This window comes from Seriola aureovittata, chromosome 12 (genome assembly GCF_021018895.1).
Source record: "Seriola aureovittata isolate HTS-2021-v1 ecotype China chromosome 12, ASM2101889v1, whole genome shotgun sequence".
Taxonomy (NCBI): domain Eukaryota; kingdom Metazoa; phylum Chordata; class Actinopteri; order Carangiformes; family Carangidae; genus Seriola; species Seriola aureovittata.
Genome location: NC_079375.1, coordinates 17557375 through 17580616, shown reverse-complemented (window position 1 = coordinate 17580616; position 23242 = coordinate 17557375). Strand labels below are relative to the sequence as shown.

General features: G+C 40.0%; 3 protein-coding genes across 4 annotated transcripts in view; 2 read left to right on the top strand and 1 right to left on the bottom strand.

The window, feature by feature from the left end:
• Positions 1–3889: 3889 nt before the first annotated feature.
• Positions 3890–11681, top strand: LOC130178820 (GRAM domain-containing protein 2B-like). Its single transcript, XM_056391324.1, has 13 exons — positions 3890–4050; positions 4814–4945; positions 5055–5112; positions 5365–5437; positions 5710–5813; positions 6213–6302; positions 7221–7292; positions 7392–7457; positions 7553–7652; positions 7862–7918; positions 8035–8134; positions 9170–9280; positions 10645–11681. The coding sequence occupies exons 1-13, from the start codon at positions 4007–4009 to the stop codon at positions 10658–10660; spliced, it is 1023 nt and encodes a 340-aa protein (XP_056247299.1). The 5' UTR covers positions 3890–4006; the 3' UTR covers positions 10661–11681.
• A 205-nt stretch (positions 11682–11886) lies between these two features.
• LOC130178822 (alpha/beta hydrolase domain-containing protein 17A-like) lies at positions 11887–20838 on the bottom strand. The gene is made up of 7 exons (XM_056391326.1): positions 20622–20838; positions 19766–19845; positions 19077–19320; positions 18785–19028; positions 18327–18521; positions 17209–17388; positions 11887–15760 (listed from the first exon to the last, which is right to left on the bottom strand). The coding sequence occupies exons 3-7, from the start codon at positions 19315–19317 to the stop codon at positions 15535–15537; spliced, it is 1086 nt and encodes a 361-aa protein (XP_056247301.1). The 5' UTR covers positions 19318–19320; positions 19766–19845; positions 20622–20838; the 3' UTR covers positions 11887–15534.
• A 1336-nt stretch (positions 20839–22174) lies between these two features.
• The window catches only part of LOC130179321 (semaphorin-6B-like), a 28938-nt gene continuing 27870 nt past the window's right edge, over positions 22175–23242 (top strand). The window contains exons 1-2 of one of the 2 annotated variants that reach the window (XM_056392223.1): positions 22175–22629; positions 22715–22794. The gene's annotated coding sequence lies outside the window, so the exon portion shown is untranslated. Of the gene's footprint in view, positions 22795–23242 lie in introns of both variants that reach the window. The other variant, XM_056392222.1, reaches the window with a different exon arrangement.

Below are 23242 nucleotides of genomic sequence, written 5' to 3'. Positions count from 1 at the left end.
ATGCCTTGCACATAAAATTACACCTGGAAAATGTTTGGCAATTTCTTTCGTCAAACTTGGGTATAATTACATTGAACAGACGTTCATATTCATCTGATTTTCATGCATTTCACATTAAATGCCAAGACTGATATATTGAATTTGGAAAAACACAAATTAATTATGACATAGATGTTGACATGAACGCTATAAACTGGGTCATGATTATGATAATTCCAACATGACTCGAACCTGGCATTTAAAACAATTTACAATTGCACAATGAGGACATAATTTTGGAAAAAAATAATGATAAAGAAATAATTTGACAATTGACAGATGAGAAGCTCGATACTCTCATATCTGTATGTTAACAGCTAACAGCTGACTAGTTTGGTGTAACCCAGCTGGAAATAATGGGTTAAAGAAAAACAAACTAATTTCAAAACTACTAATGTTATAAATATTTGAATTATTGATTTGTTTTAAGTTAATTTTTTATTTCTGTTATTTGATATTATTATTATTATTGTGACAATTTAGTTAAAATCAGTAATCCTTATCAGCTCCACCCTTACCTGCCTTGATTGATTGTTTGATTAAGTCCAGGAGAGAGAGTGCTCGTGCGTGGGGGAAAGGGGGAGGGGCTGTGACACAGAGATGAGAGAGAAGAGTCCACCGGGCGCCCTGTTGAGCTAGAGGTAATTGCTCCGCATCACTGTGTTGAGCCTTTTAAAAATGTTTGGGGAGAGTGAAAACAAAGACATAACACTTGTGAAGTTCTGTATGTGTTGAGAAAAGTGGAGCAGCACGAGGCACGAATAGTGAGTTGTGCCGTTTTGTCCTGGTTCAGTGCACTCCTCGTGTCTCGGTAAGCTAGCCTAGCTCTCAGGCTACTTGGCTAAGTGCTGTGTGCCAACAGTAAAATCGTCCTCGACGAATTCAATTAGTATTTTGTTATGTAGGTGAATGTCAAATATCTGAAGGGGGACATATTTGATATTTGATATCAAGTTCTGTGTAAAATTCATCATTTTACTTCAGAGAAAAACGGGAGTTTATTTTAATTTATTTAATTTAATCATTTTACTTACTCACGTGTAAGAGGTATTTATGGTATATTGTTAATCAGTATTTTTCATAAGAAGTAGTATGCTGCAGATTTTGTTATGTTTACAATCAAGTTTGTTTACTTACTTACTGGGTTAAGTTGAAACAGTTAAATTCATATTTTCATGTTTAATAATTGTATCTTGTTGATATATGTCAAGCACACATTCTGTTACGAAAAATAATTCTAATGTTTGAGATTTAAACTAGAAATTGAAATAGAAAATAACAATTTTCATAAATGTTGAGTAATTACACTGTTATTTTTATGATATTTTCTATTAAAATGTGGTATTTTGGATTGTGAAGCACACTAAAGGTGCAGTTAATCAAACTCAGCTGTTGTGTGTTTATGGTTATTACACTCTACACTTAGCTCCTCCCGAATCTAGATCATTGTGCACCAAAGAGTGGGTTACATTAGCTTAGCACAGTTTGTCCAAAGGTAACAATATCTGCCATAATGTGCCCTCTTTAAACCACAATGTGTCATTTTTGCTCTTTGTTGTTTGTCCAGATATAAATGTATCAGATTTTACATGTTAATTAGTGAGTTTGAGAGGTGCTGGTAGGCAGATTCCTTTTCTTTGAAAAGCTAGCTGGTTCCCTCTGTTTCCAGTCTTTGTGTCAGGCTGAGCTAACAAACTGCTGGCAGTAGTGTCATATTTAGTGAATAGACATAAGAGGGGTATCAATCCCATCTAAGTCTAACTCAAGAAATCAAATTAACTTTTTTGGGTTAGGATTAAACTGTTGTCAAACTCTTGCCTTATGGTCCACATATTAATGTTTTCTTCACAAGCTTAGCCAATGACCAAGGTCTTTTTTGCTCAGCTTGCTTTTATTTTGTCAAATTGGCACAGAAATTATACAGGGACAAGGAAAGGATAGACTGCTTCCCTTTATTCTATAAGTGATGAAATGTACATTTCAAAAATCTTATTTTTTCAATTTCTCTGTCCTTTAATGGTCACCCAGCAACATTCTTGATTTCGAGATGTTTAGGCATGTTGATAGTGCATGTTTTCGATACAGCAGGAGACACACCCGTGCATGAGCAGATACAATCAGCTTTAATTCACTAATTGTGAATCTCACACTGGACGTATCTAATCTCAGAGTAGTTCCTCATGTTTTTGACTTTTCAGTGGCACGTGAAAACTATAGACTCTTTTGCGTGTGTAAAGTTCAGATACTAAATCATCCTCATTTTTTCTGACTTTGATCTGTCTGTTGATATGAAGAGCTGCTGCACCAAAACAAAAAGTACTAGGTGATCTTTATCGCTGTGGTCTAATCCTTCAGCCTAAAACTTCCTCGAAATATCCCAGGAAATGAATTGTGCATTTGTATATAATGTTTTGAAGCAAAAAAATGGAAAATACTTGTAAGAAAAAAGACTGTGTGTGTGTGTGTGTGTGTGTGTGTGTGTGTGTGTGTACTGTTCGGTCAATCACAAAACAATTCATGAATGGCTATTTCAATTACTTGCTTCTTGAGAAGCTTTAGCTTTTGTGCAGGTAGCGCTTCGTTCCCTGAGCTTTACATGTTGAGGTTTGAGCCCTCAGCACAAACACACATATACAGTCACACACACAAACACACACAAGTCGCATCATGTGTCATGATTGGAGCCAGCCCAAGCTTTTATGGGGACCTAAGTTGAACTTCATAATAGCATAGTAAGGCATAAAAACGTCATGAAAATGCCATTGCATTGTATGACATTAAAATGTCAAAAACACATCATAGTATAGAAAGGCAAAAAGTGTCAAAAAACGTCATCGCAAAGTATGACATTAAAATGTCAAAAAAACATCATAGAATCCTAAGATATAAAAATGTCATACTATACTAAAGTAAAAAAAATGTCAAAAAACATTAAAGTGCAGTAAGGCATGAAAAGTCAAAGCTTAGTAAGGTATGAAAATATACAAAAACGGGATCATACAGTAAGGCATAAAAACGCCATAGAGACGTCATAGTATAGTAAGGCATAAAACATCATAGCATAGTAAAGTATAAAAATGATTAGTATAATAAGACATAAAAAGTCATTGCATAGTAAGACATAAAAACATCATAGTATAGTAGGCATTAGAGTCGCCTGGATTTGCTAAATTATTTTACTGCATTATTCTATTTGTGTCTTTGTTTGGTAGGATGCATGATGACAGTACTGTAAATGCACGAGCCATATGACAGGTAACCGATAAACAAACTTAAAACTTACATTGTTTTCATTTTCATTTCAAGGGATTTCATGCACAAAACATATTTTTTTATGTGTTTAAAAAATGGAAATGCTAAATTTTGAATCAATACATATAATTTAGATTCATGGAGTTTTTTGTATAGTTAGGAACAATTATGAAACTGTAAACCAGTTCTTTACATAATTGTTGTGCGGACTCATTTTTTTAATCTGTGCTGTAGGCCATCAACCATTCACTGATGTCTATCGGTGCAGGCCGAGCAGGTTGCAGGGCAGCAGACATGGAGTGACTGTCATTTCTCAAGCTCATGACATGTTTCTGAATACCTGTGTCACATTGTGTGTAGAGGTGTGTTTGTGTCTGCGTGTGTGAAAAGGTCAGGGTAGGTCATGCAACACATGGCAACTGTTGCCATGATGAGAAGAAACTGTGCAGTGGTGTGGCTTTTACAACTGCTGTCACTGATTGGTTCAGTTCCAGTGTAACCTCCCACCTCTCGAAGCTGATTGGCTGACTTCACAATAAGAAGCCAATCCTGAAAGTGGGCTGTAATTGCCTTTGTTTCTTATCTACCACCTGCTACTTTAGAGCAACTTCCAGTAAAGGAAACTAAAACTTGAGAGAACTAGAGAGCTATAGGCTTGTGCTGCATGCATCTAAGTGTGTGCGTGTGAATGACTTGGAACATTTAATTTTCCATCATGAGTCTCAAATCTAGCAGGAGATTCTCACTGGACAGCTCAGTGTGAGTATGAATATTTTAGTGTTTCTGGCACATTTATTTCTTAGCAAAATTTTGTTGAAATTAGACATCTGTACTCGTCTGTTATTTTTGACCAACAGTCCAGATAAGCACCACTCTAAGCAGCAGGTGTGCGGCATCTTCTTGTTTGTGGCCAGTGTTTATGGCTGCTGGTTTACAAAAGTGAAGCCATTCTCCAGAGACCCTTGCTGTTGCCCAGAGACAGCAAACTAACCACAGGTCTAATGGTCTGATGGTGAGCTCAAGCACAGGGGGAGAACACAGCTGGTGTTCAAAGAGGTTCTTCAAGGACTCTGGAGCTGCTCTAACTTTTACTTTCACATAAAGAAACTATTCAGACCAACAGAGATGTTAGATTGGATTCATAAACAACAAACAGAATATTCACTTCTTTTACCCATTTTACTCTTCAGTTAACAGCTCTGTTGTTACACATAGTCTTTTGTTGATTCTCTATGTAAGAAACTGTCTGTGAATGATCAACTTGATGAATGGTCTTTGGAAAATCAATGAAACAATGAAAACAAAGATAATGAAAAGTTTACCAAAAGCATATGGCAGTTGTTTTAATCCACCGAGTGAATTCTGAAATCCAACACATTTACTCATGGGAAAGCTCCATTTGCTTATTTGTATTTTCGTATGATTTCTTTGCTTTAAACCACTATACCTGTCTCACCTGTGTGCGCCATATAAAAGCTGCATCATCATTGTTGACACTTCTCTCCTGCTCTCTTTGGGACAGCTCTCTGGACGGAGTTGGAGGCCTTACTTTAAGAAGAAGCAGCAGGTTTGGCACCAAGAAAAGTCGACAGTCTCTGAGCGATGCCCGACTGGAGCTGCAGGAGTTCAGTCAGAGCCTGGACACCAACATCAGGTAGACCGTTCAGGGAGTGAGAGATGGATTAAAATTTTGAACTTAGACAAAGATAGACTCCTTATCTCATTTGTGTTAATGGTGCATTTGAACTCTTGTGTATCCTTAGGGAACAGACCATAACAGAGGAGAGCCTTGAGCGATCAAGTGAACTTATCAACAATCAGGTAAGTCTGCTTCACCTCATCCTGCTCCTTCCTGCATATACGTATGTATTTTATCACACTTCTTTCAAGCACAGGGAGAATTAGAGCAGTTATAATTCATATTTTTTACTAAACAGTGTATCAAACAGACAATTATCATCTGAACCTGCAGCTTCACTGTTTATCTGTCCGACTCACTGCTTTACTGTTTTGGTTCTCTCACCGCTGTCGTCATGTTTTTATTCACTAACTCTTCACTATTTTTCCCCACAGAGCTTCCTGAAGCGCAATAAAAGCTTTCACAAGCTGTTCCAACAGATTCCTGAGGGGGAGAACCTGACGCATAGTAAGTTGAGCTGAGCTCCAGAGGTCTGTTACTTATTTGTTGGTATTGATTATGGAAATCACATCACATTGTGTCCTTTTTTTTCACTTCTGTCTGCAGTGAATGAGGAGCTGAAACACTTTAGTAAATGATTCAGCAGGCATGTCTCTGTGGTATAGGTGACACTGCAGTTTTCCGTTGAAAAAAACACCCACTGATACCTTCAAATTGTATATGTGTGTGTGTGTGTGTGACTGTGTGTGTGACTGTGTGTGTGCATCTCCCTGTTGTAGTGTTCATCTGTGCCTTGCAGAAGGAGGTGCTGTATCATGGCAAGCTCTTTCTTTCTGAGAACCATGTGTGTTTCCACTCGTCCGTGTTGCTCAAAGACACCAAGGTAACACACACACTGAGATGCATTAAAGTACAGCCCAATCCACACTGGTGAAATTAATTAACACTGAAATGTCACAACAGCTGTGGCTGTGACTTGAGTTTTTGTCAGATTCAAAATCACAATTCTGGCCAATAAAACAAATGCATTTTTAATTTTCTAGTAACAATATGCTCACGTGTCCCCAAGGCTGTAAAGGAGCCGTCAACATTAACATTATCTGTCCTGGGAATTCACTTTAATCTCCAGCATTCAGGCTGCAGCACTTTATCTGACACAGGGAAATTACTTTAACCTTGATACAGGATAAAACAACATGAGCTTTATGGTTGTGTATGTTTCAGGCCACACTCAGACGGTTCCACCAAGTGTAAAGGGATTTTTCTTCTCAACACATTCTAGGTGGTGATTCCTGCGTCCAGTGTCAGGCATGTGAAGAAACATAACTCTGCTTTGTCTGTGTTGTCTATCCAAACTGCTGAAGGAGAGAAGGTCAGACCACACTCATTTTTTAACATTATTTTTGATATATACCTTTTTTTTCCTTCTTCTTCTTATCTTTTAGAATTTGATTTTTATTTCATTATCCTTTTTCCATCATTCTGCTGCACTTTCAATGCAGAGCACTGTGGGTTCCACATACAACTTTGGGCAACACAGTATGTTGTACCAACTGTAAAGTCCTCAGAGAAAAAAACGAATGATGTTGTGCTATAAACAGCAAATACATACATTGTTGCATTACAGGTGTACTGTGTAATGGTGCAGTTAAATTTTGGATGGGAAGCCTGTTATTAGACTTGAACGCCTGTACGATCTGAAGCTGCTCAGTGACACTGTAAAACCTCTTGAGGCTCCTGGCTCAGAAAGACAGCGAGCAGCTTCAGGGAATTATAATCATAAAACCTCCATTAAACAGATGTCCTCTCTGTTGTTGAACTCCTCCTCCACAGAACTCTTTATAGATCATTAATGGGATCCTTTTAAGTGAGAGAGTGATCAGATGTGTAGGCATGAATGATGTTTTTTGTGTGTTTTGCTGTATAATGACTGTACAATGACTCATTTAGTGCAAAGTAGCTTAAACTACAAACCCTGTGGTACAGTATATGACAATAGCCAATGTAGTTTCTTCATTAATCAGGTTTATACACTAATTAATAAGAAGAATAGCAGTTAACTCAGCTTGAGACGAATGGGTCTGTAGGTTCTTGCGTTATATACCAATCAATAAAAGGAAAGAGGGAAACCAGGCTGAAAAGACGGGAAACAAGTTATACAAATGCCTGCTGTAAACCTGACACCTTACCAAGCTAAGACGTTAAATTAACTTCCTTAACACTGAGCGTTTACATAGTTTGCTTCTGTGTCAGGTTTAACGCTCTCTCCTGCCTCTTTTTGCTTCCTCAGTACTCATTTGTTTCCTTGAGGAACCGTGAGGTGTGCTACCGTCTCCTCCAAAGTATCTGCTCAAATGCACAGGTACTATAGCTGCTCCCCTCAGTCTGCATGCATGTAACAGCAATTAATTCTTAAAGAAAGGCCTTTTTTTTCAATCAATGTTTCTGTGTCTGTGTAAAGCACCGGGGGAGTCCAAACAGCAGCCCTCATCTCTCCTCTGGAGAGAACGAAGCCGATAATGACATGGTGAGTGGGGATCTTGCTACAGCTGAATGAAAATGAGTGTGTGATGCATGAAAACAGATGATTTAACTGTTCTGCTTCCATGTCCTTGTGTGCAGGTCTCAAGTCAGTCCAGCTTTGAGGACAGCATTGATAATGATCTGACCAGACAAAACAGCATTAATCTTGACAACGGCTTCCCTCTGTTTTCCAGTGAAGGTGAGAGAAAGATGGAGGAAACAGACAGTGAAGTGTGGAACTGAGTAATCACTGCTGGTTAATGTTTTTTTATTGGCTTGTGCACCAGAGGAATAATGTTTATCGTTTTTCAATAATGACTTCTATTGAAAAAGGCGTTTATTACTAAGCTGAAATATTTAAGCAATGCCACTGCATGTAACGGGGGTATTGACATTTTATTTTTTCAGGTCCCTCAGGATGCAGCTCCACTCGTCAGAGCAGCTTAATAGATGAAGATGACAGAGGTCTGTGTAGGCCCCACACAAACAGACACACAAGTACTGTACTATCTACTCAACTTACTCAGAAGTCATAAAGTGTCATTATAGAATAACGAGTTGACAACATTTGTCTTGACCAGCTGACTCATGGGTTGGGTGGGTCATTGAGATGGTCGCGCCGTTCTTGGTCCTCCGAGAAATAAGGAATCTCAGCGTTCTCTTCTACATCTACATGATGCTGTGAGTATTATCATCTCTCACAGGTTGTGCTCCATCTCCAGTTTTATGTTACAAAACTACATTGATGCAACTACAGCACTTAAGGCACATCACTGTTCTCATTTTATGTTACCTTATACATCTGCTTCATTATTATTCAGAGATGAATACACGAATTTTGTTCCCCACTACTTTTATTTAGTAGGCAGTTACTTTACATACATATAAAGCGAATGCTCACTTTATACATTGTAGATTATAAAGTGGCTAAAATAAGCTCCACCTCAACCACAACAACAGTAAAATGTTGTATACACTTTAATGCATCCGTAATATGAATATAATAATATAATATATTACAATATAACAGTTGAAGTAAACAAGTTGTTTACTTTCGATACTTGAAGGTTTTGAATGCCAGACCTTTACTTGCATTGTGGTTTTGCTGCTTACTGAAGTAAAGAATCTGACTACTTCTTCCTCCACTGTCCATCTCTCTGCTGCTTGGTACACAGGTGTATCTTTCACTACTATTGCTGTGTTAAATCTGTTAAGGGAAAACTGGTGAAAGAAGACCCTGTAGGAATGTAAACATAGATGTTACAAATAGGTGTGAGGGATTTTTATTCCTTAAGCTGGGACTTTCAGACAACTGTCCCCAAAATATCGGACACACACTGGGTGTCAAAATGCTGCATCTAAAAAAATCTTTTGTTTTTTTTTGTAGAATTCTTTGCAGATCCAACATAACTTTTTTGAAACACAGTGCTAGATGTGCATTATCGTATGTTGACTTTTTTGGATTTGCTTGAAGCTCTCAAGGAAAGAAAAATATGTAATCCTTGAGAGAACTCAGTTATAGAAATATTTTCACACAATGTTCACTCCGGCTCCACACAGATAGAATTTACTGATATCTATTGTTAGGACTGAACAGTATGTACCCATCTCAGACTGTGCGCTCAGCTTGCGCTTTCACTTTCTGAGTGAAAATTCACTGTTGTGAAAAACTGTAAAAATCCATGGCATTCAGGACATTATGGTGTGTGTTTGCAGAATTGTGTTGCTGCTGTTGGCGTCTGGGTACATCGGGCTACGGATCACAGCACTGGAGGAGCAGCTGAACTCTTTGGGAGCCCTGGCTGAGCTGTCTTTTAACCACAGAGAGTGAGTGGTCACACAAATGTCTGTCAAGAGAAACGCACAGAAGGAAGTCCGTTGGGGAAATTACTTAGATGTCTTAAACCGGTTTTGGTGACTTTTAAAACCATCACGTGCTGATCAGATTAGACTTTAACAGAGTGGTTCTGCAGGTTCAAAACAGCAATGAGGACAAAAGATAACTGAATACATTCCAGCAGAGTCACACCCACTCTGTAAGTATGTGTTTAAAACTGTACAGACGGGTGACAGATAAAAGAGAAACCAGCATGAAGCGTCTTAGTCAGGTGTTGGGCCACCATGTGCCAGCGTCAGTCTTCCTTGGCACTGATTCTACAAGTGGAGAGTGCTGTCTCACACTGCTCCAAAATCTCCCATAGGTGACTATGATGCATAACACATGATTCACATCATTTTCATACTCATCAAACCACACGGTGACCCCTCGATGGGGGCACTGTCGTCCTGGAGGAGACCATTTCTATCAGAATAGAAGTGTTTTATCATAGGATAAAGGTGATCACTCAGAACAACTTTGTATTGATTGGCAGTGACCCTTTCCTCTAAGGGGACAAGTGGAACCAAACCAGGCCAGCAAAATGTCTCCCACAGTGTAACAGAGCCAACAGATCCCCTCACTGAAGGGGTCAAGCATGCAGGCCTGTGCCTCTGAAGACCAGTGCCTCTCGGTTTTGCACCACTGAACCCTCAAGTGTTCATTCATCTTTGCAATGAGGGGTTTATTCACTGCAACCCTACTATATTATCCCTCGCTATGTAACTGTAGACAAAATGTTCAGTCTGATCACATCCTGCGTTGACAACCTTGGTAAGAGTTGCTCTTCTGTTTTTCCCTTACACACGAGCATCACGGTCATCACGTGCGCTGTCAACCACACTTTCCAATTTGATGCCTTCCGATAGATCTTAATGCAGATGTCACTTTAGTCACTCTTTAGTTCCTATAGAAACACCAAAAATAGAAACACAGTTGAGCAGTCTTTGTGACTGAAGCTCCTGCCATCCATGCCCTGACAATGAACCCTCTTTCAAGGCAGCTCAGGTCTTTTCCTCTTGTCATCTTGATTGATCTTGACATTTTTATACATGATGCCACAGAGCATGATGGGATGTTAAATGCTTATTTGTACCATGCAGTGCAGCTGCGAGCATCTGCATTACTCATGTTTCTCCACTCATTTATTCAGATTTTTCCTTTAATTTGTCACCTGTCTGTATACGTTAACATATGCTTTTACAACGTGAAGTTAAAGTTATATATTTAATGTAATATTTATGATAGTTTAATGTTGTATGTATATATCCTCCACCCTTGTCCTCTCCTCATGCCTGCTTCTTCTTCTTTGCAGGTACCAGGAAACGTAGCCAGTGGCAGAGAATTGTGACAAAAATCCTTTCAGGAACTCATGCAATGTACCACTTTATTAAGATCCTACACTGAACCCTGTCTAGACAGACTCCCAAAAGCATCTTACCACTGAGACTCTGTTCATTTGACATGTAGTACAATATGTTGCACATATTAGTTCAGTCACAGTAGTAAACCTCTGTATTAGTGCATGTCATGCATGTGATGCGAGTCAGCAGTAAGATGCTTTTGGGATGTCTAAACCAGGCCACACATGGTGAACTACATGGATGACCGACTGTGCTGGCAGAGAATTTTCTGTTAGGCATGCACTGATTCTCTGCTGACAGATCAAAAACTGAAGTCAGGCTCTCCTGCACTGAGCCATATGGAGACATCCTGCTGAAGCCATGTTTATTTCCTGGCCAGTAAACAGCTGAGCTCAGCTTACAGAGGTTGCTGGAGTCTTGACCATTAGTTTCTTGGATCAACACAATCTACAGCAGTGAGAACACAACAGGATTGATCTTAACAAGAAGATGAAAGAAGCATTTTGTTGTTGGTTGATTTGAAATTGATTGTATATTTTGAATTTGAGGTTTAATTTTGTGTAATTTAACTACTGGAGTCTAGTGTTATAGAGAAGGACGGTTAATGACAGATATTAGCCAGCAGGGGGCAGTCACTTCCATTAAACCTGGTTTATACATGAGATACCAAGACAGGATTTCACTGCACCTGAATAAGTTCAGGAACTGAAATTTCCTCAGAAAATAAATGTTATAAAAATTTTGCAACTGACCTTATGGTATATCAATCATGTTAATCAATACTGCAGAATTAGATAAATACACATCTTGGCCAAATGATTTCCATGCCTTTAAATCAGTTTTCTTCAGCAAACATTTAGTTAATTCTGTGTATACTTGAAAAATACGTATGTGATGTCAAAATACCTGTGAAGGTATATAAGTGATTGTATGTAAGCTCTAATATTGTGTGAATTCAAAAAAATACACTGGCTATGTTCAAAACTGATATTCACCAAGTGCTTTAAATTATTTATGAAACTATTTTCCAAAACTTTTCCAGGCCTGGAAAATCCCACGTCTTAAAATTTATCCAGGCTTTTTACAGCTGTATTGATTTCAGCCAATGGTAAGATAGCTTGCATTATTTTATGCATTATTCAAAACCCAGTGTCAGTGCTGTACAAATCATGATGTACATTAAAATATTGCAGTTTTATATTTTTGTACATAAGTGATCTTTTTATTATTTTGTAGTCCATAAAAAGGTCAAGATTCAGTCCCATGAATTAATTTCATTACATCATATTCTCAGTTCAAAAAAGCAACATAAAATTACAAATAATAATACAAAGAATAGAATAGGTAAGTACAGTAACCATATAAACAGCCCACTAATATGGTCTAGCCCCCCAACCACCCACCCGCCCACCACTGTCCCACTCAAACTCTAGCACAAAACTCATAACAATACATCAGTTAGTATCAGCAATAAAAAAAATTCAAATAAACGTCCCGTTTTTTTGTTTTTTTTTTAAAAGCGCTTCAATGTTCCAATGCCATGAGTTCAGCTTTATCCTCACACAGAATACATAATAGAGATAACGTCCCACCCCGTCATTTGCTCGGCAAAACACAATAGACATGCATACAGTTTTCACTGTTCCACCCCCCCACCCCCATCAATAAACATTCAGGGCCAGAGGATACAATGTACGTCAACCATAGTGGTGCATCAATAAAACGGCAAATTCCTACCCCGTTTCTTGAACCAAACCCCATGAATGAAAAGTGGATCCAGTGGTTTCCCTGATAATACGACCTGTCCAGGAAAAACTGAGGCCTACTTCTATTTTCAGAGAAAAGCGATAACTCTCTCTAATTCTTCTGACAGCTCAGATCCCTGGTTCAAGATGGTAACAGATTTTCATTATTTACATAATCAGAAACACAAAGCACAGGATGAGATTGGAGAAATTCCCTGTTCGAAATGATGACAGCAAGCAAGTGGTGTTTGGTAGCCTTTCCACCGCTTACTAAGACCCACTCGCACTCCCAAAATGGAGTAATCAGATCAGTGCTAGTTCAGTACATGTTCCCTTTAACAAATCGCAGCTACTATCACTGAAACTGATGGGTCTCCTGTGCAGCAGACACCTTGTGTAGATCTGAAATGTGGTGCTAGCCTGCAACTATAAAACCAGTTAGTTACTTTTTCAGGTCTACACACAGGGCCTATTAGTACGTATTCAAACGGGATGCTAGTATCCTTAATGCTGGCCTGTAGAAGACAGTCAATAATAATGAAGAAGACACACAAACTTACATTTTATACCCTTATTACACTTTGGATGCTTTGTACAATAGTGCTGAACTTAAGACCTGCTTTTGTCATGCTTGATCTGATATATATAAATGTGTAAATATACTGTATACTACAGTACGTGTATTATGTGTGTGCATGTTGTGTTTGAATGTGTGTATGGGTGCGTGTGTGTGTGCGTGTGTGTGTGTGTGTGCATGTGTGTGTGATGATGTGCAAAGGTTTGTGCGGTGGAACCTGCACCACACCAACAGTGAGAGGCTCAAATATGGCTTGTGTCAGACATGAAGCGTGCTGCCACCCATAAGAGAGCTCCTACATTTTAGGGCCACGGAGATTAAAACAGAGCTATAATAGACATGATGTCCCATCCTGGTGCCCGGTCTGAATCACATTGTTAGTCAAAATATCAACACGCATGGTTCTGAATCAAACAGTCCATGGCCCTACACTACGACAAACACGTTCGGATTAATTACATCAAGACAAAAACATTAGAAGAAAATGTGCTGAGGGTGAATATGAACAGGAGGCTGTCTAACTGATGAGTGCTACTGGAACAAGACTTGGAAAACAAACTGTGCTGTAAGACGACAAGTTAATTAGTATGACTCTGATGAAGCATGATTATTTTTGAACGGACATAATCCTTATTAGTTTGGTGAACTGAGCAGCTACTCCGTCTCGTTATACCTTCAAAAGCCTCTAAATCCAGCCTCCAAAAGGGTCTGCTCACCAAATTATTCTACAAATTATTCACAGCCATCCTTGACAACCAAACTCAAACTTAAAGGTATAGTTCGACATTTGGGAAATATGCGTATTCGCATTCTTGTAGAGAAGACAGAAGATGTTAGATGATGAGATTGATAAATGATTCACGAATGTATGGTCGATATGACGCTGCAGCCAGTAACCATCAGCTTAGCTTAGCATCAAGAGGGTACAAACAGCTTGCCTGGCTGTGTCCAAATGTAACAAAAAACTAGCCTTTCATGCCTACCATCAGCTCTGTGGTTTTATGGCAGGTTATGTATACAGTCACTTCCTGGAAGAGAGTGGTATAAGTCTTCTCATTTAACTCTTAACACAAAACCAATAGGTGCATTTCCCAAATGTCAACCTATTCCTTTAGATCTGACTTACTCCTGCTGTTACTAAGTCAACACAGTCAGCCCAGCCTTAAAACGTCACACATCAGCAAACACTGAAGGGCTACAGCCTTCTGTTTAGAGCAAACTGATCTAATGTGACATGAAAATTACAGAGTTAACCTTTGCTGTTTCAATGCCTAGGAAATATCCACATACCCAGAGATATCATCAGTGTGGCTCTCAAAGACCTGCTTCCATTTCAACCACACCATCATTCTTGTTCAGAATATGTAGGACTGGGTGGGAAAAGCAATACGAGGAAATCAAAATAATTCCCTGTAAGTTGCTGCTGCAAGTCTGTGGACAGTAAAAGGTTTAAGTTACAGCACAGCCAGGAAATTAAATGGAAGCTGGCCATCCTGTGATCTTTTCAACAAGTCAGAAATGAGGGAGCGGAAAGTATGAGACACCCAACAGCCATACAAGCTATGACAGTATTCCAGACTAGTCCTTGTGTATCCGCCGTAACGACACCAAAGAAAAGAAGATGGACCCCCAAACCACACAAAAAGAGTAGGTTAGTGTTAGCTGGACAACAACTTGGGAAATGCCCTGGCAGTCAGATGGATGTCCATTAACAGGTAAACAGGGAGTGGAGGAGGAGAAAGGGGGGGGGGCACATGCTTGACCAGGGTTTGTCCACTGGAGAGAGAACTGGTCAAGCTGTGGAGGTATTCTTCATACATACACTTGCAAAAAAGAAAAGAAAAAAAAAACACCATTATTGATAAGTTCCCATAATCATCCTCCACTTGCAGTTGTCGAGTTATCAGGATGACCATTTCTTTCAGCACTGCCTCGCTCACACACACACGCACGCACGCACGCACACACTCACACACATGTGCACATATTATTCAGGTGTCACAGGTCCATGGAGATATGAATATACACTCAACATACACATTGATGATTCATACATTCACCAACACATCACACTTTAAAATTACATCTGTGTGCCTTTTGGGTCAAAGCACATTGTTCTTTCTTTCTCAATTCATGTGAGTAAACACATTTTAAAGCTGCAATTCACAATCTTTACCATGTTAAAAACTGACATTTGTTTCTTAGTTCTTATATTTAACATTTTCATCATACTCCACCATACAGATGGATACGGCTAATGAGAGATTATAAAACGTTCTCACCTTTAAAACAGGGAACAAAAGATAGGTTGTGTTGAAAATTAACCTTAAGGTGTGCTGCTTCAAAGACACACAGATGTGGCAAAAATCACACATCCTTTTTAGGTCTATTTCTCACCCATACTTTGCAAACACACTGACATCCTCTTTCTTACTCACACTCATTCACACTCGCGCGCGCGCACACACACACACACGCAGTCTCATTCATACAAACGCAGAGAGGCTGTAGTTTGTTTCTCAGGCATGCTGTGCAGCCAGGTCCTGGTTGATGAAGCGCCGTAACCTCTCCAGGTACTGACTGTAAAGCTCAATGTCGTTGTGACCGGCTCCCTCCACCCAGAGGGGCTCCACGGCCTTGGGACAGCGCTCAAACAGGGCAAGACCATGAGAGAAGTCGATCACCTCGTCCTCTGTACCGTGGATGATGAGCACTGGAGATGGGATCTTTGACACCTTCTCGATGCTGGTGGAAAATTTTAAATAATGGAGGTAATTAATGCACTAATAGCACAGGATTTTATAGAAATCAGGCAAGAGATTAAACTTTCCATCGCTATTGAACAATGACAAATAATGACAATGTGCATTCATTTCAACATGTCTGAGATGCATTGAAGTGACATTACACCGAAAATCTGTCTTAAAATCGTCAAACATTCACTCCTGTTGACTTGAATTTCTTCTTTGACAAAGAAAACAACAGCAGATGCAGTCAGCTTTGTTAAGGTACAATAGATTCCAATAATGACAGGTTTTCATTGCTGTCCCTCCAAATGCTAATTATGTTACCAGCAATCACTGTTAAAGTAAAATAGGACTAAATACATGTTATGGGAATACCTGGTGATAAAGTCAATTTTTCAGAAAATTTCACTGTGATTCAATTTGCACATAAAATCACCAGATGGCAAGTTATGTTTTCGGGAATGTAATATCTGACAAAATCATGGTACTTCATAACATTTACAGCAACACAATATGGACACTAAGAAGAGTAGCTGTTGCCAAGGTAACAACCAACAGGGATCAAAATTTTTAAAAAAATAAAACAAAATCTTGTATACTCATTTATGCCATAATGCATTGCCCACAGTGGTCTAATATAACCAGACAATATAAAAGGTGTGAATAAATAATTTAAAATGGTATGGAAAGATCTTAAACCTCGAGAGGCAGTTAGATTTCCCAGAGGCAAGAAACCATCTTGCCAGGCTCAAAGCTATTCACTTGTGGCCCGAACTACAGTGGTCCAGATAAATCAGCGTCCTACAAGGGAGGAACTACTGACAGCTAAGAGCATGTCTTAGGTATGACGACAGCAAGAAGCAGCTGTTTGTTAACAACAATGGCGGCTCCTAAAGAGGTTAGCGTAGATGCTGCTATAGAATCAGTTATATCAGACCTGGAGAGTATTTCTTCATTGAAAGAAAAGTAAAGAACGGAACTGAAAGTTTTTTTCTACGGAAAAGATGTTTTCGCTCTTCTTCCGAATGGATACTGCAAGAGTTTGATTTACCAACAGGCTCCACTGGTAGTGAAAAAAATGAGAGGGAAGCAGAATCTGATTGGCTGAAATTAGCCTGTGATAGATGGTTCATCGAATCATCTGCCAGATGTGTTTGGAAAGCACCTGCCCTTTTCCACACAGTTTCCAACAAAGCCTTCCCAGATGGGAATCAGCGCATCAGGTTGGAAAGATCTCAGATGTTAGACACGTTTCTCTGGTGTCATAGTATATACTATATACAGTGATATTGCCGAATCTCATTACATAACTAATGAGTATTTGATACAGAAAAGATCTGAAGAAGTCACAAGAAATGTGACTTTAATTTTTTCTTTCTAATAATATACTTAAAACATTGACAACAGAAAATAAAACTAAAATATGTTCTCAGTCAAGAAACTTACTTAGGGAAGGCATCAAAGCAGTATGTTTTCTTGGTGTCAGGGAAGGCCACTCTCATACCAGAGGTGAGAGGAGAGTGGAGGACCACAGCAGCACACTCAAAACGTGATGCCAAGTCTACTGTGGGCACTGTGCCGATGCTCTGTCCGTACAGGATGATATTCTCAGGGCTGATGCCATACCTGAGGTCACACACACACACACACACACACACACACACACACACACACACACACACACACACACACACACACACACACACACACACACACACACACACACACACACACACACACACACACACACAAGTATAAAATGTCAGAAAGAGTCACTTTTACCCTGTAAATACATGACTGTTAAGTGCAAAAGGACTGATGTGCAAGGGTGTAAATTCCCATATGCAGATTATCATGGATAATTGAGCCTGTCAACACATGGGAACAAAAACCTGTGTGTTTCACATTAACAATGACACTCAACTTTGAAAGAGAACATCATAAGCAAAGAGTGGGAAGGCTCACTTGCCAAGGACTGCAAAGCCATAAACAAACAAAAATGAAATGTAATAATAATGATTACCAGCCATTTTTGACAAAAATACAACATTTTACCCCAGTTGTTTAAATATTATCTTAACTACAGAATAAAGTGCTGCGTGAGTAAATTCTGAATATTGTATAACATAAATGTTTGTTGGATTTGAGTCTTAACTTTTCAGTGGCCTCAAATTTCTTCTATGTTGCCATCTGGAAATGCTAAGTTTCTACTTACATAAGACTCATTAACCACACTGGCAACAGATAAAAGAGGAATTTTAGATGCTGCCACTTCATGTAGAACTCAGCATGTGACACCCAATCATCAATCTCTTTGATACAGAGCCATTGTTTAGCTTTGATTTGACTGGCTGATGGTCGGAGAGGATACCATGGTCAGCAGGGAATAAATTTGTATAAAACGGAGTCAACCAAATGTTATTTTCACAAAATGTTACTGGCCGGTGATGTGAGTGACCCTTACTGATTTATCTACTAAAGACACTTTAACTGGCATTTGGTGCTTGTTGGCTGTTAATTTCGGACCCATGGTGGACGGGAACGGAGAGTTTCTGCCAGCTTACCGGGAGCGCAGGGCATGCCAGGCGGCATCAATGTCAGCATAAAGGTTCTTCTCAGAGGGCTTGCCAGTACTAACACCGTAGCCTGAGTAATCATAGGAGAAGATGTTGCAGTTGATGCGTGTGCCTAAGCCAATGTAGAAGCTGCTCATCTGGCCCAGGTCTACTGCATTACCATGAGAAAACAACACTGTAAACCTGAGAGACAAAGGACGAAGAGGCAAAGAAGAAAGAAGAAAGAAGTTAGGCAGCAGGCTGAGGTTAAGCAGGAACACTGCTGAACGGGAAAGCCCCGAGTTGATGGAAAATTGTGGGATATAACTGTATGACTGAGAATAGTATATCTGTAGAAAGGCAAGCTTCCCTGATAAAAGCACAAGCAAAACACAGTCATACAGTGTGTCGTGTGTGTGTTGAGGAACATTCAGTGTCACTGTGTTCAGGGGTTGTGTGTGTCTCACCTGGCATTGGGGGCACAGCGAATGTACATGCATCCAACCCTGTTCCCTCGGCTGGACCTGGTCAGGAATACATCTGTCACATCCAGCTCTCTCTGCGAATACTGGAACTCTGCTCTCTCAGTGAGGTGCAGCTTCCACCTGCCTTCACTTCCACCTCCACTTCCACTGCCGCCACCACTGCTGCTGCCGCCGCCGCCACCAACGCCGCCGCCGCCGCCGCCGCCGCCGCCACCTCCTCCTCCACCTCCTCCTCCTCCTCCTCCACCTCCTCCACCAGCACTGCCACCTCCACCTCCTCTGTCACTTCCACTACCAGTGCCCAGTCGAGAACGCAGTCCTGGGGCTCCAAGCGATGGCAGGGCAGCTCCAGAGCTAGATCCAGGTGCAGTTCCAGCTCCAGAACCTGGATCTGGGTCAGGGAGGAGGGCATAGGTGGGCTCTGGAGGCAGGAAAGCCAGTTTGGCTGCAATGCGACTGGGGCAAGGAGGGCAGCAGAACAGGCAGCATAGCTCTCGTATGGACAGACCGTTCATTTTCTGGTAGAAAAATAAACACGGGAGAGAGAGTAAGTCGGTTGCGGAAAAACATAATAAGAACAGGACTTGTACCTTTAATTCACAGCAGGGTTTCCCACTGTGTTTTTTTTTTCACTTTTAGTCAGAGGGAATTATTACATTTTAAATATAATATTATGCTTATCAATCTTAAGGGAAAACAAGCAGTGGAACAATATCATGAGGCAAATGTTTAAAGTCACCTATTCACTACATTGAAAAAGAGATGAAATGCATCATGATCTGCAGATTCATTTTATCAGGTGATTGATTGATCAATCAAATCTTATGTTCACTTTGCAGTAATTAATCAGAGGAGAAATTTGCTAAGACTTACAAGTTACAAGTAGAAATAATAAGCTCTTACCGCTTCCCCTAACAAGTCTCCTGGAAGAAATCCTGCACAGATATTCTGTTGTGAACGTACCTGGATTCAGAAATCCCTGGGTCTCGAAATGAACTGGCACACAATGGTGCCAAGGTCTTCTGCTCTAGTCACTGAGCCAGCTGGATTTGAGTTAAAAAGAAAAGATAACATTAAAATGGTTTGTCGTCATGAGACAATAAGCTGTATATGGCAATATATAGTCACAATGGCATGACCACTTAGCTGCCCTAGTCTTTTAATGTTGCTCTTTCTTGGGCTTTTGAGTGACAGATTATAAATATTAGGAAGCTTTGTAACATATAGCATTTGGAACCAAAAAAATTACATAGACATTCAGCAAAAGGTAAATAGTAACCTGGCATCACAGCTATGAGGAAGCGATAACCTTGATTCAAAGATTATAAACAACACGGACTCATTAAAAAGGTTAAACGAGAGTTGCTAGTGCCATCATTGCACAGCTCCTGTAACGAAAGAGCATTTATTTTGGTAAAAGTTATATACCTAATCCATGTATTGAGGCTGCTGTAGTCTCACTGCGGGATTAAAGTGATTCAGATGCCCTGATGTGATCGTGGACACTGGTGACTAATTACAACACCCCCTCAACACAGAGAGCGACTGATGTGCTAATGTAGCTACATGGTTAACAACGATATTAACCTCTAATGTTAGCCAGTGATGAAGGGGATATACCGGGAGCGGTATGTTGGTTTAGCATACCGACACCTGGGAATGTAGATAACCGACGTATTGCATCGATTGACAGATAATAGCTACTGTGCTGGTTTATGGCAGCTAACAGTCAAAATATCATCACTTATCGTTAGCAAAGCAACCAGCTAGCGGCGGCGGCTAGCTCGCTAGCATGATAGCCTCAAAGCTAGCTACTTACCAATTCACAGTATGTCGGCAGGCAGGCTGGTGTGCCCCTATATGTACACAGAAGCAGCACAAGACTTCGACAATCCTTCTTGTGTCTTGACATGGATGGTTTTACTCAAGTGTACTGACAAATGTCGGTGGCTAGCTAGCTGAAATTCATGGCAACCAGATATTTTTTTCTACTACTGTCCGACTATAGCCGGAAGTGACGTAAGGTCGTTGTCCTTTTTCAAAACTTCAAAAAATGTGCCAGAAAATAATTGATTATCATCACATTTATATCGCATAAATCTACGGATATCAAAATAATGACGAAAAATCTATACAGGGTTATGTATGAATTATTTTTAAGATAAGATGGTAATAGTAGTAAATTCAGTTGATAGGATCCTGTCATAAAACATGATACATAACATAGCACACGCAAATATAATAAAAAAAAATATAAAATGAAATAAAACACGAACAAGAACATATGAAAAAGCAAAAAAAAAACTTAAAGCACATATTCAAACCAACATGGAAACTTGAGTAACAATTAAAACTATAGAGTGTGTAACACAAACAAGATGTTTTTAGTTTACGTTTACTCTAGTCTGTATATTTAAAAACTTCAAAGGTGGAACAAGATACTTTATGGGTTGTCTCAGTTATAAAGGTCCTGCACTTAAAATATTAATTAAAAGCACATTAGTATTATCAGCAAAATGTTTTTGTATGTATCAAAAGTAAAGCCACTCATTATGCAGTAGAATGGACCTTTTTGGTTTGGTTTGGTTCGGTTTGATAAAGATTAGTATCTTATTGGATTTATACTATTGAAGGATTAACATTTAAACAACATTTTTATGTTGCAGCAGCTCCAGTGGGAGACAGTTGTAATAGCGTAAGGTTGGGCGGTTTACTCTATAATAATGCATCATATTCTAGAAGCAGTCTGTATCTTCCATGCATTATAATATCTTTACTTACTGCCTCTAAATCATCTGCCTGCCGACCCTAATCTCTCAGACATGAAAAACAGATCCATCACACACTTTTTACTCATGATAGCAAATGACACTGATTACCCCCTCATCATATTGCTGCTGTTTGGTCGTAGATACAGAACTTTAACATGGAGAGGAGCTCACTTATTGTCCCTTCAGCCAGTGCAGCCCCAAAAATAAATCATATCCTATTTGATAATTTGTCTAAATTGGTGTGGGTGCACGTCTTTATCTTCAAAATATCTTTGTACTCCATTGTAAGATATGAAGTAAGTATATTGTTATACAATATTGTTATAGTATTCTATAGTCTACTATGTTATGAATACATGCATTATTCTCCAATGAAGCTTCATGTTATGTTTTTAGTCACAACTTTCCTGAACATCATCAAACACGTATTATTGTGTGTGTGTGTGTGTGTGTGTGTGTGTGTGTGTGTGATAGATAGAGAGAGAGAGAGAGAGAGAGAGGGAGAGAGAGAGAGAAAGAGAGAGAGAGGGAGGGAGAGAGAGAGAGAGAAGAGAGAGAGAGAGAGAGAGAGAGAGAGAGCGAGAGAGAGAGAGAGAGAGAGAGAGGTCCTCCATTCATCATTGATCCACTGCAGGACTGTGTTTCAGGGGGTGTGAATTATGGGCCCCTGCTGTCACTGTGCCTGCTCTACGTTGGACATTTCACCTCGCCACTGTAAATTCAAAAAGGGGATTACGTTTTGCTGACTGCTGGTTTCAAGCCGTAGCTTGACCAAGTGCAGACAACTGGCCGGTCCCCCCTGGCAGAAGACTTAATACAGTCCGCAATTGCAGGATCTGGGATTTTGCAAGAGTCTGCTCTGAACAAGGCTGTCGGGAGAGAGAACGTAATCTGGATCAGAGAAAATCCTAACAGGTTCCTGTTTACACCTTTAGACAACGGACTCTTTCTCTCCAGGGAAAAAAAAAACGTTTTGTAGTTGACTGGGCGTTTTGGACGCGCTCGGTAAACGGTGATGCTACGGCGACGCGCAGGAACCGTAGAGGGAAGAGACAGGTGAGGTGCGGCTGAGGAGCTGCTGTTATTTCAGAGAGGCTTTGGACACGGAGAGCCGTGGTATCCATCACCCTTTTCTCCACAGAGAGGAAGAAAAGCGACCGGAGAGGGCGAGTTGGCGACTGGCACCTGCCTCAGCCTCCCTATACCTGGCCATCTGGTGCGGTGAGTGTGCCAAATGGTGGGATTGAGAGATGGATAGGGTATGTGTGGGGGAGACGAGGGCGGGGGGTATGGGGTGGCAGGGATGGGGTGAACAGGTATATACAGCATGTGCGCAATTTTATTACTGCCACCAAACGCGATGCTGCATTATCACTCCTCCGGGTTAACCAATAGATGTCTGCTTGGCATCGTCTGGACCTTTGTGGACATGAACTGCTCTTTGTGTCTGCTGCAAGTTTGATGTTTAATTTGCATATCATGAGCACATCTTTGTTGCATATCATTGTTCTTTCACGTGTTGCATACGATCTTACAGTGTTTCTGACACGTAGGTTTGAAGTGATGTCTCAGCAAAAAAAAAAAAAAAAAAAAAGCTGGCAATACTTATACATTGTAACACTGCATTGCAAGGACGAGCACAAAGCCTGATTGAAATTCTTATTGGGAT

Bases quoted from the DNA above. Each gene is read 5' to 3' on its own strand.
- LOC130178820 (XM_056391324.1), top strand. From the start codon at position 4,007: ATGAGTCTCAAATCTAGCAGGAGATTCTCACTGGACAGCTCAGT. The intron at 4,946-5,054 runs GTAGACCGTTCA...GTGTATCCTTAG, and splicing joins AGCCTGGACACCAACATCAG to GGAACAGACCATAACAGAGG. The intron at 5,113-5,364 runs GTAAGTCTGCTT...TTTTCCCCACAG, and splicing joins GTGAACTTATCAACAATCAG to AGCTTCCTGAAGCGCAATAA.
- LOC130178822 (XM_056391326.1), bottom strand. From the start codon at position 19,317: ATGAACGGTCTGTCCATACGAGAGCTATGCTGCCTGTTCTGCTGCCCT. The intron at 19,029-19,076 runs GTGGAGGTGGCA...GAGGAGGAGGAG, and splicing joins TAGTGGAAGTGACAGAGGAG to GTGGAGGAGGAGGTGGCGGC. The intron at 17,389-18,326 runs GTAAGCTGGCAG...GTGTGACCTCAG, and splicing joins TGGCATGCCCTGCGCTCCCG to GTATGGCATCAGCCCTGAGA.